This window comes from Sinocyclocheilus rhinocerous, unplaced genomic scaffold (genome assembly GCF_001515625.1).
Source record: "Sinocyclocheilus rhinocerous isolate Xijiao unplaced genomic scaffold, SAMN03320098_v1.1 scaffold1075, whole genome shotgun sequence".
NCBI classification, from domain to species: Eukaryota; Metazoa; Chordata; class Actinopteri; order Cypriniformes; family Cyprinidae; genus Sinocyclocheilus; species Sinocyclocheilus rhinocerous.
The window spans coordinates 177,620-196,415 of NW_015645062.1; the positions used below are offsets into that span (position 1 = coordinate 177,620).

General features: G+C 36.2%; 1 protein-coding gene across 2 annotated transcripts in view; it reads right to left on the reverse strand.

The window, feature by feature from the left end:
- Positions 1-18,796, reverse strand: part of dennd4c (DENN/MADD domain containing 4C) — a 77,805-nt gene that overhangs the window by 25,245 nt on the left and 33,764 nt on the right. For both annotated transcript variants that reach the window (XM_016508530.1, XM_016508529.1), the window contains exons 3-15: positions 17,610-17,862; positions 16,064-16,133; positions 14,210-14,379; positions 12,506-12,747; positions 12,082-12,148; positions 10,898-10,956; positions 9,790-9,934; positions 8,603-8,778; positions 8,389-8,489; positions 8,028-8,246; positions 7,384-7,529; positions 6,662-6,700; positions 5,602-5,732 (exon numbers count right to left, since the gene is read on the reverse strand). In XM_016508530.1, coding sequence (XP_016364016.1) covers positions 5,602-5,732; positions 6,662-6,700; positions 7,384-7,529; positions 8,028-8,246; positions 8,389-8,489; positions 8,603-8,778; positions 9,790-9,934; positions 10,898-10,956; positions 12,082-12,148; positions 12,506-12,747; positions 14,210-14,379; positions 16,064-16,133; positions 17,610-17,862 — 1,818 coding nt within the window. The remainder of the gene's footprint in view (positions 1-5,601; positions 5,733-6,661; positions 6,701-7,383; positions 7,530-8,027; positions 8,247-8,388; positions 8,490-8,602; positions 8,779-9,789; positions 9,935-10,897; positions 10,957-12,081; positions 12,149-12,505; positions 12,748-14,209; positions 14,380-16,063; positions 16,134-17,609; positions 17,863-18,796) is intronic.

Genomic DNA, 18,796 nt, shown 5'->3' on the forward strand with positions numbered 1-18,796 from the left:
TTATCTATTCACGAACAGCTTGTAACACTCCAAAGAAAAAGGAAAACTTGAAATCGCATCATATGACCCCTTTAACTGAGTGAAAGTGGAGCAGGTTCTGGCTGGCGTGATTGAGGATAATCGGGAACTAGTTAGCATAATAATGGATCCGCATATACTAAATGAGGTAAGTTTTTTTTTTTTTTTTCACAGGAAAAAGCATTTCAATATGTCATTTTGCTTATCAAAGATGAGTTTAAAGGGAGAAAAATTGTGAATGCAGGGGGACTTGAATTATTCTATAGTTCATTATCTTTTCAAGCATTATAACATGACAAACCTTTATTGACCTTTGCTCTCATACACAATAAATATATGAAAGCTTTGTAAGAATATCAAAGGTAAAACTAAATAAATAGGTGCATTTTTGTGTGCATATAAGAGTTAAAGACACTGAATGGGACTATTTAGTCCAAGTGCAAAGTAAAGTTGAAAATAACAATTTTGATGACACCATTTTATATTAGATAGATGATATGATGCGAGTAGTTTGGATGTTGTTGTATATATAGGTTTTGCTGCTTGATATGTTCAATGGGTAAAAGGACTTTGATATTTATAGGCATTTTGATTTACATTCTTGCCTTGCAACCTTCCCATTTTACTGTTCAATTTTTGTATTTACATTCTGTAGACAGTTCACAAACTAAAACCTGAAATATGAATGTCTTAGTGTTTTTCACCTATAATAGCAACTTAACACAAAATAGCACTTGAAAACAGCCTTGGACTACAGAATGGTCTTCATTACTGTAAGAAACTGAAAAAAGAAAAGTTGTATATGGGGTATATTTGGGGGAGGGTGGGACTGGAAGCAGAGAATAGAGAGAGAGAGGACTATTATAGTGCAAAAAGTGCTTGGCCAGTATCAAGGCTGGACTGTGAGAAACAGACAGGCACTAAGATGAGCCAACAGAAGCATGGAAATAGATTATTTTACCCTGTGCTAATGGATAAAGATGCTTTAGATGTGATTAGGGCAGAGGGAGATGTAGGAGTAAGAGAATGGCAGCCAGATAAAGTGGGTGTGGACAATACAGTTCAATAAACAAGGTTGCTTTGAAAAGGAATAATCATAGAGGTGTAAATTAAAGTTATTTTTCTTAAGTTAATTATATTATTTGTTTCCAGTAATTTACCTTCTACTCCTAATTTACTAGATTTACTAGTTCCCTAACAGGTTGTCAACTTCCCAGGTCTAAGATCTTCGTTGATGCAAATTCAAATGGTTAGTTTAAGTCTCGATTTGGAGAATGTTTATCTTTGTCTGAGTACTTAAGAAATGGTTGCAAAAGCTCAGGGCGATTCTGTAGCCAGGTAAGCCCATCATTTGGAGTGCATTCCATACACTCAGCACTGTGTATGTTTTTGAGGTATGCAGGTATGCATTTCTATTCAGACTACTTTATTCAGATTACTTAGGCTCAGTAATGAGAGAAGCAGTAGGCACATCTTTTGAGACCACCAGTGACTCACGCATCTTAGCAAGCTGTATGTACATGACTTAGGAAAACTATCATTCAGATATGAGCAAGCAGCAGGCCAAACTAAACATCATTAGTAAACCCTGCAACCGCTGACTACGAATGGATGTGTGATACAGCATGGAAACATAAATCATACTGTGTTTGTTCATTTAGTACACAGGAGAACTGACAACCTGACTGAGCCTGTTTTTTCTCCACTAGAGTCATTACAGTACATTACAGATATTGCAGATTATTGCTCTTCCTACCATCTGCAGTCCTCATGCCTCCCTGCAGCAGGACTATGGCATGTTGATGTAGATGAACAGAAACCCTGGGAATCTTTCTTCTGGTGTTTTTTTTGGAGTTAGTTATTGGAACTGTACTAGTAAAAAATTTTTCACCTGTAAACTGTTAGTGTTTAAGGACTGTTCCACAGATACATGTGCAATAATTGTTTATGGTTGATCGAACAAGCATGTAAAAACACTTTCTAGTAAAGATCTGTACAGTTTATTTGGATTTTACAAATTATCTCTAAAATACAGTTTCATAAAAATAGACCTCTTTTTTTTCTTTGTTGAAAGTCTGAATACAAGTGTGAATTGTGAATATAGAGTTAATCATTTAATTTTAAATACATAACTGTAAATCTGAATATATATTTTTTAATCCTTAATGTATAAATGCAAATCTGAATATGTATTGTCTTCATCTCATTATAAATATATATTTATCCTAGCTAGCCATCTAATCTTTGATATTACAAATACACTCCACTAACTTGGCAAGTTTGAGAGGTTTTGTCAGGTCTGGAGGAAATATAAAACAATGAATCACCTGCATAACAGTGGAAAATAATGCCATGGTTTCTAATAATGTCTACGAACTGAAAAATATTCAAGGAGAAAAGTAACGGCCCTAAAAACTGCCAACTTGAAGGTTTTTGAGATGTGTCCTGAAGAAAGTAAAGAGGTAAAGGGGTCCTATAATGCTTTTTCAGATTTAATTAGTGTGCAATGTTGCTGTTCCGAGATTTAAAAAGATCTGTAATCACCTGCATAACAGTGGAAAATAATGCCATGGTTTCTAATAATGTCTACGAATGGAAAAATATTCAAGGAGAAAAGTAACGGCCCTAAAACTGCCAACTTGAAGGTTTTTGAGATGTGTCCTGAAGAAAGTAAAGAGGTAAAGGGGTCCTATAATGCTTTTTCAGATTTAATTAGTGTGCAATGTTGCTGTTCCGAGATTTAAAAAGATCTGCAAGGTTACAAAGCTCAAAGGTGACTCTAAAACATTAACAGAAAACATTTTTCAAGAAATACAACAAATGGCTCATTCAGTGTCACTCATTTAAATAATTCCCACCCAATGAATATGCAAAAAAAAGAGGGCGAGGCCTGGTTGAGCTGTAGTACAAAAGTCAAAGAAGAGGTGCTTAAAGGGATAGTTCACCCAAAAATGAAAATTCTCACCCTCATGTTATTCCAAACCCATAAGACCTTCGGAACACAAATTAAAATATTGTTGATGGAATCTGAGAGCTCTCTGACCCTCCCATAGACAGCAAGGATCCTTACACGATCAAGGTCCAGTAACATAGCAAGGATGTCGGTAAAATAATCCATGTGACATCAGGGGTTCAACTGTAATTTTACAAAGCTACGAGAATACTTTTTGTGCGCAAAAGAAAACAAAAATAATGACTAGACGCAAACAACGTATCCACATGACACAGCTGACACAGAACAGCATACGTTGTTTACGTTCAGTGGAAACTCTCCAAAATGGCGCCAGGCTGACATGGAGGAGACAAATTGTTCTCGCAGCTTCGTAAAATTACGGTTGAACCCCTTATGTCACATGTATTATTTTACCGATTTCAGAGAGCTCACGGGATGCATCAAAAATATCTTAATTTGTGTTCCAAAGATGAACGGAGGTCTTACGGGTTTGGAACAACATGAGGGTGAGTAATTAATGACAGAATTTTTTTGGGTGAACTAACACTTTAAGTAGCGTGTTGTCACCATGGCAAAGAGAATGTACTTCATATGTACACAGTACTTATAAAACCTTTGCAAACTGTTAATTCATAGTTTAAATTGTAGTTAATGCATTAATAGACTCAATATACAAATAGTGGGTTCTTCATTCATTGTCACTGTAATTAACCAAATTTTTATTGTTTAACTAGCCCATATGTAAAGAGTTAGATATTGCTTTGTTAACAACTTATTAACCATAAATAGTTCTCACTTTAGATTAGGTCATGGAAAATGGGAAAATGTCATTAATTAAGTGCTTTAAACTAACCTTTACTTTTACTCTTACATACAGTATATATATATGGTAAAGGTTTTTACACTGTACACAACTCGAACTGTATATTCTGTCTCTTAAACCTACCCCTTATTAACTTATTATAAAGTCTGTTATGAATCGAAGTGAATCATTCCAAATTTGCAACAAAAATACTATTGAATTAAACAAAAAAACATATGAATCATGAACCCAATAAAGTCTGTCCAAACACTGCGAAATAATGCTGCCTCACCAAGTTTTCAAAGTGCTCCCCCAGTCATGCAATCCTAGAAGTAGGCCTGGTTTTGTTCCTTGTTAATCTGGCCATTTTACTAAATAAATATTGCATACTAAATATTAGAATTGTTTTTTTGTTTTTTTTTTAATTCTCTGTAATTTGCCAATCTCGCAGCTGTTAGCCTGTCTGTAGTTAAAAACATTATCCTTCCATGCCCCTTGAAATACCTCTGAATTTTTACTTTCACCTGTGCTCCATTTTCCAAGCTGCTTTCTTAAGAGAATGAGTGTATTCATTGTATCACTGTGAAGCTTTTCTCTAACATCAAGTACTTCAGAGACATCGAATATAAAGGGAATTTGCGATAGATCTGAAAAATTAATACTGAAGTTTTTCATGCTTTCATGCTTGAAATAACAGTCTACCAGTTAGGTAATACTTGTACATTATCGACATCAAATCCATGACAAAACTAACTCCAGCATATGATTATGGCCTCCTCCATGCCCTTTCAAGTGTAGCTCATGTTTATAACAATATCCTGGAAGAGCAGACTAATTTAAAGTAATATATTTATCTTATTTAGGTTTCTGTCAAACAGAGTACATCCAGTTTATGATCACTAATGATTTAATTTTTAATTAGTGATTTTGATGAAAGTGAACTAATGTTTAGAAGCCCAAACTTTAGTAAATATCTTAAAGAAATTAAATTATTGTTTTTGTGGAACAAACACAGTCTTTGTGTTAAAGTAGGTGATACAGTCATTATCTGCTGTAATTTCTATGAGCGGTTAGTTAAATACTAATACTACAAATAATTTGAGCCAAATTTCACAAGGAGAATGGCACCTACTCCAAAAAAATCGGCCAACCTATGAATTCTGTGCATTTTCTTTGGAAACCACTTATACAAACATTCAGTGATAATAACCTACTATACTGTACTTCTTATCACTCTGATAAGCAGTGAGGGTGTCAGAGCAAATTACAGTGTTTGACTGTAAAAAATGATCTTTAGTCGGCGTCAATAGCCTCGTGGGCAGCGTGCCAACAAATAGCTTCTTCGGGCGCCCCGAGTTAAAGTAAAATACTGTTCTATCACAATAAAGGCAAATAAATCTGAAAAAATAGAGACTTTTTGGAGATTGCTAAAATTAACATGAAATACGAATCACCAAGGAATAACAGAGATCCGTGAAGTACAATTGACCATGAATAAAAAAAATAAAAAAAACATGAATGCAACTCTGTAGATTGGAAAAATGCAGAAAAGTGCAATAATAATTATAATAATAATTAAGTGTTAAATAAAGTATTTCAGTAGAGAAATGTGGAGTGATCAGCTACCAACACAAACTACACAAACTAGTTATTGTTTTGCTCCCATTTGCTTTCTTCTTTGTTAAAAGGTACATGCTATTTTATACTCTACTTAATTTCATTTTAATTAAATTTTTGCTCTTGTACTGAAACTGATATTGTGAATTATGGGATTTCACTGGGATTGTTACTGAAATGATGGTATTGTAATATCGCTATGTGTGTATACCTATATTTGGGAGGGGGGTCAGGACCATCTTCTGGGGGTGGTTCCGGAGGCATGACGAAGACTGTGTGCTCACTCTTCTGTGACTCATCCAGTTCCATCAGCCTGGTGTCCTCAGATGACTCACCTTCAGCCTATGCAATGCAGTTATAGTCTTAATGCATGAACCACCCGTAATGTTTTCAAACACTAATGTGTTTGATAAAATAGTATGTGGCGACATAAAGAGCTCATATGCTCACCTATTTGGTCAACAGAATTTTTTTTTGTTTTTGTTTTTGCTTTCACCTTTAACAAGTACTCTGGCTTGTCATATTTATCAGCTTGCAGACAGTTCCTGGAACTTTCCATTACTCTCTCCACATTACTCCCATGCTAAGAGTGTTTAGATAAATGATGTGCCAATGCACCCAACAGCAGATGGCAGAGTAAATTATTTACTCCACTAAACCAACTGCTCTGCATATGAAGACCAATAACCATCTGTTCCTACATCTCCCTTAATTGCAGGTCTAAGACTAAATGCTGAGTCCTTAGCCATCTTCAAGAAACATCTAAAAACACATCTGTTCCACCTTTATTTGACCCTCTAAGTCTAGCACTTTCTATTCTATTTTAATTCTACTTTATCTATATTTGTCTTCTTTTTTTATTTAAAAAAAACAAAACAAAACAAAAAACAAACAAACACTAGCTTTCTATTTTTTCTATTCTATCTACTTGTTTTTCTTTGTGTATGTGTGTGTATGTGTGTGTGTGTGTGTGTGTGTATATATATGTGTGTTTTTGACTGTTTTTATTGTCCTCATTTGTAAGTCGCTTTGGATAAAAGCGTCTGCTAAATTACTAAATGTAAATGTCCTTTAACCTGCCACCACAAAACAGATCTGAGGTCAGTAAAACATGGGCCATGTTTAACATCAGCTCCATCTGCTGCCATCAGGCTTTATATAAAAAAAACCTGGCCAGTTTGTGTTTTGCTTTACTTTGCCTTACATTGGGTGTAACACTAATATGACATCAAGCATGACACAGAAACACCTAACTGATAGGAGTGGCTCACCTTTGTACCCTTTTCTGTTCCTTTGTCGGAAGAAAAAAGCTGAAAGAGAGACGTGAGAAACAAATTCAATAATAGGAAACTCTGCATGCTCTGTTCTTGCCATTGGGAGATAAGCTTCCTATTAGTGCTTCAGAAACTAACATACTTCAACAAATTTTTCATAGCTAGTTTTTTGTTGTAGTTTTTCTTTACATTTTGTAAAAAATGCGGTGTTTCACTCTGAAAAATCCGCTGTATGATGGTGGATGTTCAGAGTGGCTGCCATGTTGTTATGGGGTATTTTAAGAGTTTGTTAGCACTTTACTGTGTTGTTGCTAGTGTAGAAACCAGGGCATTGCTATATGATTGCTAAAGTGTTTTGAGTTAGAAAATTTCTATGCACTGATAGAGTGTCTAGGTGGTTGCTAGGTCAAACGAGTCCATCCCTGATATTCAAACCATGATATTCTGATCCCTCGAGAAGGCTCAGGTTCTTCCTTCAGTGTAAATCCATTTTATCATCCACCAGGCAAAAATTGCAGTCTAAGTATGAGCAATAGTAACAATACATTAGCATGCACCACTAATAATAAAAAATATTTTGGTTTATTGTATTACATTAGAATAAGCTTCTGCATCACCTGTCGTAAAACCTGCCAAATGACTGTGAGAGAGAGAGAGAGAGAGAGAGAGAGAGAGGAGAGAAAACAAGCTTCTGCATTCCAATGCAGTCACAATCTTACTTTTCCAATGCAGTCATCAAAGAAAGCCAAGCTGGTGTCTTTGTCGCTAACAAAAGTACATTCCTCAATGAAGCGTATGAAGATCTGAGTCTTGGTGAGCTGAGAGTAGAACTTCTGATGCGCACGATCTCTACTCTTTAAGAATCCTAAAGAAGAGACATTAGAATTATTCAGTGACTAATCAGTTGCAGTAGTTCAATACTTTGGCAATAATTACACTTTATACAGGCACATATAGAGACATGCCTTGCTATAAATTTTCATCCATGTCTGTTAGCTTTGAGGCTAGCTGTATGCAAGTGTAGTCCTAAAAGCTTAACTCTTAAACACATTTAAACAGTTCTTTTATTGAGTGAACAAATGGAGCAAAGAGATTGGACAAAACGAGTGTAAGATGAGTCATGAAATAAACACTCTAGAATAAGAATGTCCTTCCCTTGATACCACCTGACTAGCAATAGCAAGTAGCAAATCTTGTTCATGGGCGTGATATTAACAAAAGGCTGCTAGCTATTACAAAAAGGGGAGGAGCTCTTCAATATGCCACAATAAGCAATGGGACATCCTACAGTCTTGTGGACCTTGGACACAAAACCAAGATCTCATATCACTACACAGGGCCACTATTCTGCTGGAAGAGTTACCTTGCAGATCATAGAGTGAGTCTGCAGCAGTAGCTTTCTCAGAAGGTGCTTGTGTGATTGGTTTGAGGTAGGTTCGGTAGCCCTTCAGTATGGATGCCATAAAGCGCAGGAACGCCTCCTGAATCTCCATCTCCAGCTCTGTCTTTTTCTTATGCCAGGTAAAGTCTGCCTCGATAGGGGTCATCTCCACTGCCAAGCCTTCTAGTGCTGTACGCCGAACTGTATTGAAAAAAATCCTCATATACAATAGGTCTCACGTACCCATAGTCACACCTTTTTTAACTGAAAAAAATTCAGAGATGCAGCAGAGGGAGATAATTTTAATGCATAAAGAAGCTGCAAAGGTGAAAGGAGATCTTACCAGTGGCAAGCTGGTTGTGAAGATTTCCTAGAGAGTTGATGAGACCTTTGCAGGGCTTCTTTGGGAGGTTCTTCCAGTTACTATTTCTTTTTTCATCAGACCTAAACCAAAAAAAAAGGCAAATATCACAAATAAATAATATTCCATGCCTTGAAAAAATAACAAATAGCAATACATTCCCAAATGTTTAATCTTAAAGTTCAAGGGTGCTCACAAGTATATAGTGTTGGTGTCCAAGTCCACACAGACCACATCAGGTGGGGGATCGTAGAGGTCAAAGTATCTAGAGTCAACGCCCACAATGAAGGGACATGGTGCATTGAGGACCCCCGCCAGAGACAGAGGGCAAAGAGGGATATAAGGACACTGCCACTGGAATGGGAAGATCATCTAGACGGAGATGATTATGACAATGGTGTCCCATTTATTAATATAACAAATCCTTCAAATATTCTCATTCCCTTCTGAACAATTGGTTTAAATGAGAACACACTTTTACATTACTTTTAATTACCCTACTTGCAATTTACATTCACAAACATTTTGTGCTAGGGATGCACCAAAATGAAAATTCTGGGCTGAAACCGGGCTGAAATTCTGAGCTGAAACTGGGCTGAAATTCTGGATGCACTTGACCGAAAACCAAAACTGAAAATACTTTGTAATAATTATTTATTATTTTATTAAATAATATGATGTAATTTTGTAAGACTTATTAATTTAACTGAATTTCAATGACACAAAACACAAAAACACAAGCCAAAGAAATACAATAAAAATGCACAGAAAATATATTAATAAATATCGATGTATTCATTTTATTCAGTTCTATGCTACAGAATCAGATATAATTTTTTTGGACTAATTATCCAAATAATGTATAGTCCTACTACAAAGCTGTTATTATCAGAGCATGTGAGCACAGAATAGCAGGGAGCAGATCTGTGAAGAAGAAGGTAGCGGTATTTTACCAGTGTTGCCTAGTACAGCTGTACTATGCTGCTGCAAACAAAAACACTACAAGTGCACTACATACAAATTGACGACAGCTAGAGGGAGAGTGAAACCTATGTGCTGAACACTGTTGAGCGGTGTGGCACAGTTTGGCCGTTTTTCTCTTTCGTCCGAAAATGCCATTTTTAGTGGCCGAAAATTCGGTGCATCCCTATTTTGTGCTTAGCACAATCTACCATGTGTAATTTCAATCTTGATTATAGAGGATGAAGCAGACTTTCACAATCTGGCATAATTTATTAAGATTATACAGCACCAGTGTACATGGTTCTGAATCTGTAGAAGGTTTTGTATGAATGAATAAGAATGTTGTTATTGTGAAACATGTGAAAAGTGTGAAACATTGTACAAAGTGGCAAACCATTTTTTTTTTGCCCAAACACTCACCGCCACAACAGCCTCAGCCACCCCAGTCAGTACAGCTGGTCTCAGGGAGTGCAACAGGATCTTGCTTTCCAGCAAGATAAAGTGTAGCAGTGTGGCACAATTTTCTGGGCCCAGATTCATCAGCAGTGTGCTGTAGTCTGCACCACTGAAAAGCAGAGAAGAGGAAGAGCGAAAAATAATCAAAATATCAGATGCTAATTTTACAGAAGTGGTTTTAATTCATGGTAGAAGGACATATTTCATATTGACATATTTGAAAACACTCTATAAGGTTTAGATTGGCATTGTTCTGAAAGGTGAATATTCCTTAGTATTACTTCAAATCTATTATTATATATTACTTTATTATTTACTTCTCTTTTCACTTAAAAAGGTTTAAGAACAGAAAAGTAAATTGACTGTTCATCAGCTAGAAAAAAATATCTGTATCAGTATAATTGTGGTGTGGACTTCCCTATTCTCATGAAATTAAAACAAACATTAAAACTTTATAGTTATTGTTGTTGTTATAGTTATCGTCCTTGGTGTGAGCAGACCTTAACAGTGGAACTACTTTTCTTGGATGAATTTGTGATTAAGTGTTACCAGTGTAATTTCTGTGTTTGGAATTTGCTCCATTTAAACAGTCATCAATCTCAATGTAATTCCTTGCCCAACAGACACTGTAACACTGAGTTACAAGTTATTTACTATATAGAGCTTAAAGGTGCCTATTACAGCACCTTCAGCTTAATACTAAAAATATTGTGTGATGTAATATGCAACACACCCAAAATTATGTTTTAGAGACTCATGAATAGGGATGGGTATCGTTAAGGTTTTAACGGTATTACTACTCTTACCGATACTGCTTATCGATTCGGTACTTTAACAGTATTCTTATCGGTACTTTTTGATATATATATATATATATATATATAAAGTGTAAGCAGATGTTTGAATGTTTAGTTCTCTCTTCTATCATAATTAAACATGGATTTAATTTCACTAAGATTTTACAACCAGAAACTGTCCAAACAAAAATGAATCATTGAATTTCATATTTGATTATCTAAAACAACAGTATCTTCACCTATGTCCATACCTTAATCAAACAGAAATCATTTACCTTAGTGGTAAAGGTGTACAGACAGGTTGGGACAGGATTAAGGTGTCATGTGCCGACAGCTTACGGGGGGAAAAAAATAGATCTGGCATTACCTAAACAAAGTCTAAACAATCCGTTGATACAAAAAGTCACATAAATACATAACTCATATAACGTTATATAACTCTATAAACAAATATACACAGATGAGCCAAAATATTATGACCACCTCCCTAATATGCTGTAGGTCCTCCGTGTGCTGCCAAAACAACGACACCCCGCCGAGGCATGGACTCTACAAGACCCTTGAAGGTGTACTATGGCATCTGGCACCAAGATGTTAGCAGCAGATCTTTCAAGTCCTTTAGGTTTGCGAGGTAGAGCCGCCATGGATCGAACTTGCTGGTCCAGCACATCCACGGATGCTCAGTTTGATTGAGATCAGGGGTATTTGAAGGCCAGGGCAACACCTAGAACTCTTCATTATGTTTTTTTTAAAACCATTCCTGAACAATGTGTGTTGTGTGGCAGGGTGCATTATTCTGTTAAAAGAGGCCACTTCCACCAGGGAACACCATTGTCATGAAGGGTTGTACCTGGTCTGCAACTAGTGTTGTCAAAAGACCCGGTACTTCGGTACCAAGTCGGTACTAAAAAAATGAAAACGTTACGGTAATGTGTAGGTAGGTAGCACGTGTCAAATTTACCGCCACATTTATTTTCGGACATAGTTTCCCAGAAGAACATTGACCAGAGCATCGCTCTCTCCACCGTCTTGTCATTGTCCCACAGTGCATCCTGGTGCCATCACTTCCCTAGATAAACAGTACCAAAAGCAACCTTCTTCCACTTCTCCAATGTCCAGTTCCTACACTCGCATGCCTGTTGTAGGTGCTTTCGATGGTGGACAGGGTCATTGTAGACACTAAGATTGGTCTGTGGCTAAGCAGCCCCATACACAGATCTTTATTCCTGCCCATCTCGCCTGCATCCAACATGTTGATTATGAGAACTGATTGTCTGCTTACCATCTAATTTACCCAGACCTTAATATCTAATTGTTAGGAGATGATCAACAATATTTACTTCACCTGTGTCTGGTCATAATGTTTTGGCTCGTCAGTGTATGGTTACAGGTATTAAATGTATAACTTTGGAATCCAGAATATCCAGAATAATAGAGAGAAAAAAACTGTCCTCCTTACCTGGACCAGTATTCTTGGCCTCTGAGGAGAAGGGAAGGAGACATTGTGCATGAAATGGGATATGTGTCTAAAAAACAAAAGAAATCAATCATATTAACCCAACTCATAGACTGATATCACAATGAAACAAATGACTTCTTCTGTTAAACACATGGCTAGGTGATTTACTATTACAAATATACTGATAACAGTCTATGTAGAGCTTTCCAAATCAGTCACTTATGAGGTTCCATGATGGTTACTATGCTGCCTTGGAAGACAGCTGCCTATGTAGATAGTTTATTAGGTTTTGGAACAGATTCATATTTTGCAAAATAGTGTTATTGCCATCTTTAAAAAACATTACTGCAAAAAGCAGTGTTTTAAAAAAATTGCAAATAAAAAATAGTAGTGAACTGCAGTTGAAGTAAGAATCTGTTTGTACTTCTCAATGGGCAGAGGGTTGACTCCATTGGCTGACAGCTTGTAAAGGAACATTAGGAACTTCCTGAAGGACTCAAAGAAAGGCCAGCGGGACAGCAGGCAGATGCATTTGTTGGTATTGACTGTGCGGTTGGGTATGACCTTCTTGTCCACAGGGGAGACCAGACCTAGCTGGATCTTTTGTTTCTCGCTGAGACCGTCCACAGGATACGGCTCGTAGAACTGTATTCCAGCTCCATAGACCTGCAGAAGAGGAACAAAAATAGACACAGTTGTAATTTTTTTTTTTCAATTTCAACTTATGCCATCCATTAAATCTGAACAGATTCATATAGAATTATCTGTCTTTCACCTAAGGTGCTGTTAAAAAGTGTAATACATGTCTCCACAATTAAAAGAATGAAAATAAATTTGACCCCCTCCAACTATGCTGATTTTAACCATTTGATGCGGACGGTCACTGGTGTATTTAGAACATTCACTGCTAAACTCAAACGTGTTTTTGCACTTTGTCTGGCGCTGAGGTGTCACTGGTGCTTTTCATAGCCTATATCACAATAATTCACTGTTTTAAACCACATAAAATGTATTTAAAATGTAGGTTTCAGACATTTAAATTAATTAATAGCAAAAAAGACATAAATACACACGATGTTTGTGAGTTTTTTTAAAGCAGCAGTCCGTAAGTTTTGCCTCTTTGTCGCCATCTCTGTTTGAAAACCTGCAATTGCAGTTATTTGCGTAATTATCTTCCTTGCGTGGGTTGTGCACCGGCATGGCATGGTTGAATCTAATGTTTTGATGTGTGGCTGTCAGTCACCGCACCGGTGTGGATACTGTACTTCTGAATCACAGATTTTAGCCTACGTCTTGGAAGTATGACCCAAATAAGAATTTTCACTGGATATTGTCATCTGAACAAGTAAGTAACAAGTCTGTTTTGTTCTGACCAACTGAGAAAAAAAGCATTACAATAAATTGCACTACCAATGGTGATTAAATCTAACGATCACTTAGCTCATATCACATCAAACCGTGCAAATGATTATTTTTATACTTTTTTGTCAAATTGTTCATGTTAACAACATCAGCATTGTGTGACTATGTGTGTATTAGCGTGTAGATTTCAGTGTCTGTACAGTCTAATCTCGAATTGTCACACCATTCGAATTTCATATAAAGAAATTATTTTAACCCAAAAGGCAAATTCTTCCTTAGAACTGGTTCTCTTTAAAATACAAATCTTCTGTGATCCCACATAGGCTATCTGTAATCAGATGCAGATTTAAAACTGGAATATAATCTAATTTCAGTCATGCATTTCATAAACACATAATCCTTTCTGGATTACAATCTGCCATCATATTCCAGCTGCTGTGAGAAAAGGCTACCGTATAAACGATCCTAGGTAACTATAAAGTTCACTCTATTCTTCTCTTAGTTCAATGGTGACTTACTTTTATGTATTTCGGGAGAAATAGGTGAATTTACGTGATGTTAATCCAAAGATCCGATTCTCTGAATGAGCATTATAAAGTTTTTAAACGACAAACACATTTACTTTCACTTACACACATTTGACAATCAGAATACACACCTCCCCCCACCCCCTTAGCCGCCCAGAGAATTATGCAAGCCCCCCCAGTTCGTGTGTCCTGGCGCCAGGACTGGTAGGATCACACTGAATCAAGAGATTTTAATTTACCTTTTCTCCATTGGAGTTGGTGAGGACAAATGTGGAGAAGACAGGTAAAGGGTAGCGTGTGTTAGGAGCCCAACACTCAATCTTGGCCCCCATAGGAAGGCAAAAGAGGGGTACAGACTCAGAGAGGGGAAATGATTCATAGTCCTCCTCAGGATAGCGAAAGATCAGACCTGCAAATGGAATGATTCGTTAGAACCATAGTGTTTGAATGTGTGCCATGTTTCTATGATTAGATATCATTGATATCCTGTCTTATGGCATCAGCATTTGAATTATGCTATTTAAAAAAAAAAAAGAAAAAAAATTGAAAGTGATGGGACAGGAAGTGGAGTTGTTTCTTCGTGATTAACGTGTCATGTGACAGGAAGTGATGCAACATGGAGATAAAGAAACTGACTGCACTGCTGCCAACTCTCACGAGACAAATAAGCAACCAAGCCAAAAACAAGCCCAATATTTTTTTATTTATTATCATCAATATTATTTATTAGCAATTATTTAATACCAATAAATGAGCCTGCAACATATTAAACTGAAACTACTCTTTTATCTAAAAAGCAAAAACAGAAGTTATTTGACAAAAATCAACGAGACAAGTAAGCAACCAAGCCAAAAACAAGCCCAATATTTTTTTATTTATTATCATCAATATTATTTATTAGCAATTATTTAATACCAATAAATGAGCCTGCAACATATTAAACTGAAACTCCTCTTTTATCTAAAAAGTAAAAACAGAAGTTATTTTACAAAAATCAAAGTGGGAACAATACTCATCTCCAATCACCTGTGAGCAGAATAGGCTTAGAGGGATGGAAAAGGAGAAGAACACAAGAGCTTCAAAGGGGAGCTGTAACATAGTCACATATTTATAGCCTAATAAAATATATTCAAACCAAATGTACATACTGTATATATTACAATAAGCCTACTTGTTTTTTGTTTTTTTATTACAGCCCGTGATAATACATTACAAAAACATTGTAAAATTAAAAATTACCTTATAAAAAAAGTCATCCCACTCCTCTATTATGTCTACTATCATCGCTTGGATTACAGCGTCACGCTCCTTCTTTTTGAACATGATGTTCAAAGTTAACACATTGAATAACATAAAGAATGTTTGATGAATTACGCTACAGCACTTATATTATTGCACTAACTGGCCTTTAACTGTGAGCAGACAGAGTGTCAATCAATGCATTGGAGAATACAGTGAACATAAATGTAAAGAAAAGAAGTTGCTTGCCAGATTTTCCTAACAAGCAACCATATTTTTTAAAATAAGCCCAAAAAACCGCAACCCGCGCGCGACCCAGGATTTTTTCACGCAACTTTACAAAAAAAAGAAGCTCAAAGTCGCATATAATAAGCGGACTTGGCAACTGTGACTGACTGTTTGCTGACAAAAAGTGAACTATGACAATCTAAAGGTCATGACCACCATACTAAAGCAGTCAGCCTTTAAACTAACACATCAAACAGACATTATTTATGTGCACAGTGATGTGCTGAACATATAAACTGAGGACTGTCAGACATTGTTTTACAGAGCCCTGGGACCTTTTTGGGATTTCTTTACAAACAAACAAAACCACTGCAAAATGCACATACATCAATTAGTTTGCAGAGTTAGTGATTATTTTCAGGAAATCTCAGCAGAGAGGAAATGCTGCTTACTGTGAAATAAGCACTGACATTTACAAGTCTCTGAGAACACTGTTAGAAAGCTTCTGACAGAAAAAAAATCAATCACTTGAGATCAGAGAAATGAATAAAAAAATGATGGAGGGAAAGAAAGACAGAGAGATGGACAGACAGAATCAGAAACTGGTGGCAGAGATGGAGACTTACCAGCCTTATAAGCAATGGAGTTGGACGCAGACACTGACTTCTTGTAACACAAAAACACACTCGATCCCCACTGAGCATGAAAAAGAAAAATAAGAAACAACAAATGAACTGAATTACTGAATTATATCTTGTTCATAAAAGAGCTCAACAGATAGTAGCACACTAAACTGAAGAAACCTCTATGAACCATTTATTGAGGCATCCTGAATCATTAGTTAAAAAGAAAATGATCTATTTCTTTGGAGTACTGTTAACTGCTCAAAGATTTGTAATAATCTTGGCTTGAGAAAGCCACCACACTGATATTAGTGTTGCTTGAGTAGAAAAACATCACTATTCTTATGACATACTTATTATTAGTAGTAGTAGGGCTGTCAAGTGCTTTTAATTTTTAATGTAATTAATTACATGATGTGCTGATTAATGAATCAAATTAAATCCCAAATTTATCGCACATCAATTCTGGCTGAGAAATTACCCCACAAACATTATTTTGTTAGATAAGAAAAGCAATAATTTGATTTAACATAGAATTTATACACAAACTCTTAAAGATACAATGTGGCCATAACTTTTATTTTTCGGAAGCTGCATCTAAAATGGAATTTAGATATATTTACACAGCCTCTTTAATGCTGTTCGATTGGAATTGCATAATTCTAATTGAATTCATAATTCATCTATAAAGCAGCTATGAAACCCTAACTCAACAGTAAGTACAAGTTGTTAATTTATAGGTAACACTTTATTTTAAGGTGTCCTTGTTACACGTTACATGTACTTACTATTATAATAACAATTCATTATGCATTATTACATGCAAGTAACCCTAATCCTAACCCTAACCATATAGTGAGAACATGTAGTTAATCAATATTACTCAGTACTTTAAGGGTCATGAAACCCCAGACTACTTTTTCTGAGATTTTAGCAGAGGTGTTTCTGTTGCACATCATAGAAGACAATGTTAGAATCCAATAATTTTAGCTATTGGAGAAAACTGTGCTATTTTCATCTTCCGGGTTTAAAATCTACATCGTGTTGATGTCATTATGTTTTCGATACAGAGTGCAGAGTGCATTTATTTGTGTTTTTAACTCGATGGGAGCGAAATGAAACCGTCTGAACCCGAAGCTGTGTGTGTTGTCTGTCTCCCCTCTTCCCCCTCCGCTCGCTGCGCACCACGCCCACTTTTTTAGCATTTTTTAAAACTGTGGTGAGAGCTAACCAGTGCTGAAACAGGGGGTTTCATGACCCTTTAAATGTATATAATTACAATGTAACAAGGACGCCTTAAAGTAACCAATTTATGTTACTTGGCACTTATTTGTGTAATTACATTGCAACAAGGATGCCTTAAAATACAGTCTAACTGGTTGTTGTTTTAAATTAAACATTAAGCCATGTTGAGTGCTTTTCATGTTAAGCTGTTTAGACTGCTCCAATGTTTTTTTTTCCTCCACTCCAGTCACGTGACTGACAACTATGAATTGTATAACAGTGCAGTTTATTTTTTACATTGTTTTGACTTCCATGCTGAACTCACCAAGCCACAGTTGAGGTTCTTGTCCACTTTACAGAAAGTGTGAGGAGGAGTCTCGCCTTTGTTTGTGATGATGACGCAGATGTCAGTCACAGCCAGTGAGTTCTGGGGCTGGACGGGGGGTGCGCGGCGGTATGTAATGAATATGCGCTGGGATGTGGCAGAGCTGTTGTTGACATTTGCACAGCGGCCAAACGGTGTGGCCTCAATGACCTCACAACCCTGAATAAGACGCTCTTTACCCTCATATAGGACCCTACAACAAAGAACAAACACTGATCAGCAACTTAACCCACAAAAAAACACAGAAAATGGAAAAGAACCCATTAACAAGTACCCTTAGGCTCTTCTTGTGATGGCATTACATTACATTAGCATTACCAAGGTCTGTGTAAACGTGTCCAGTCATGGCACAACAGGGTTTGTATGCAAGGCAGTGAAAAGAGAAGAGGAAATGTGGGAGACAGATTATCTCAATGTAAGTGCAATGAACAATAAACCTAAATTATATCAGTTCATCACCTAAAGTGATTATGACTCTTTAACCCTCAAGTATCCTTTGGGACAAATTTTTTTTGTTTCCTTAATCTAAGCGTTACAAGACTTGGCTACTTTTCCTGTTTGCCACCTGAACACGCACACAAAAGAAATGGACTCGATTCAACAAAGTTCAGTGGTGGAAGAAAAAAAAAACTCCTTAATTTGTCCTTTGTGGACGTAAATGGGCACCCACAGTAAATGAATGGGAAATATTAAAATTCAAAGTATTTTTTTTATTATTTGTATCACACCTGAGACCTTTGTGCCCAAATTTGTCCACGAAGGACAAATTAAGGGCTACTATACGAAGGATGCTTGAGGGTTAAAAGACTTGGATTAATGTTTTAGAAAGAAGTCCTTTATGCCAGCCGAGGCTGCATTTACTTGATAAAAAAATTGTACAATAACAAAACATCAGTACTGTCAACAGTAATACTGTGAAGTATAAGAACAATAAATAATAATAAAATATTTTTAAACAATCAAAGTAGCCGTTTATATGGTAAATATAGTTTATTCCTGTGATGGCAAAACTGAATTTTTAGTAGCCATTACTCCAGTTTTCAGTCATATGAAAGGACATGTATTCATTCATTGATATAATCTCACAATCGTAACCTTATATTGCTACTAAAAATTCAAATCTCATG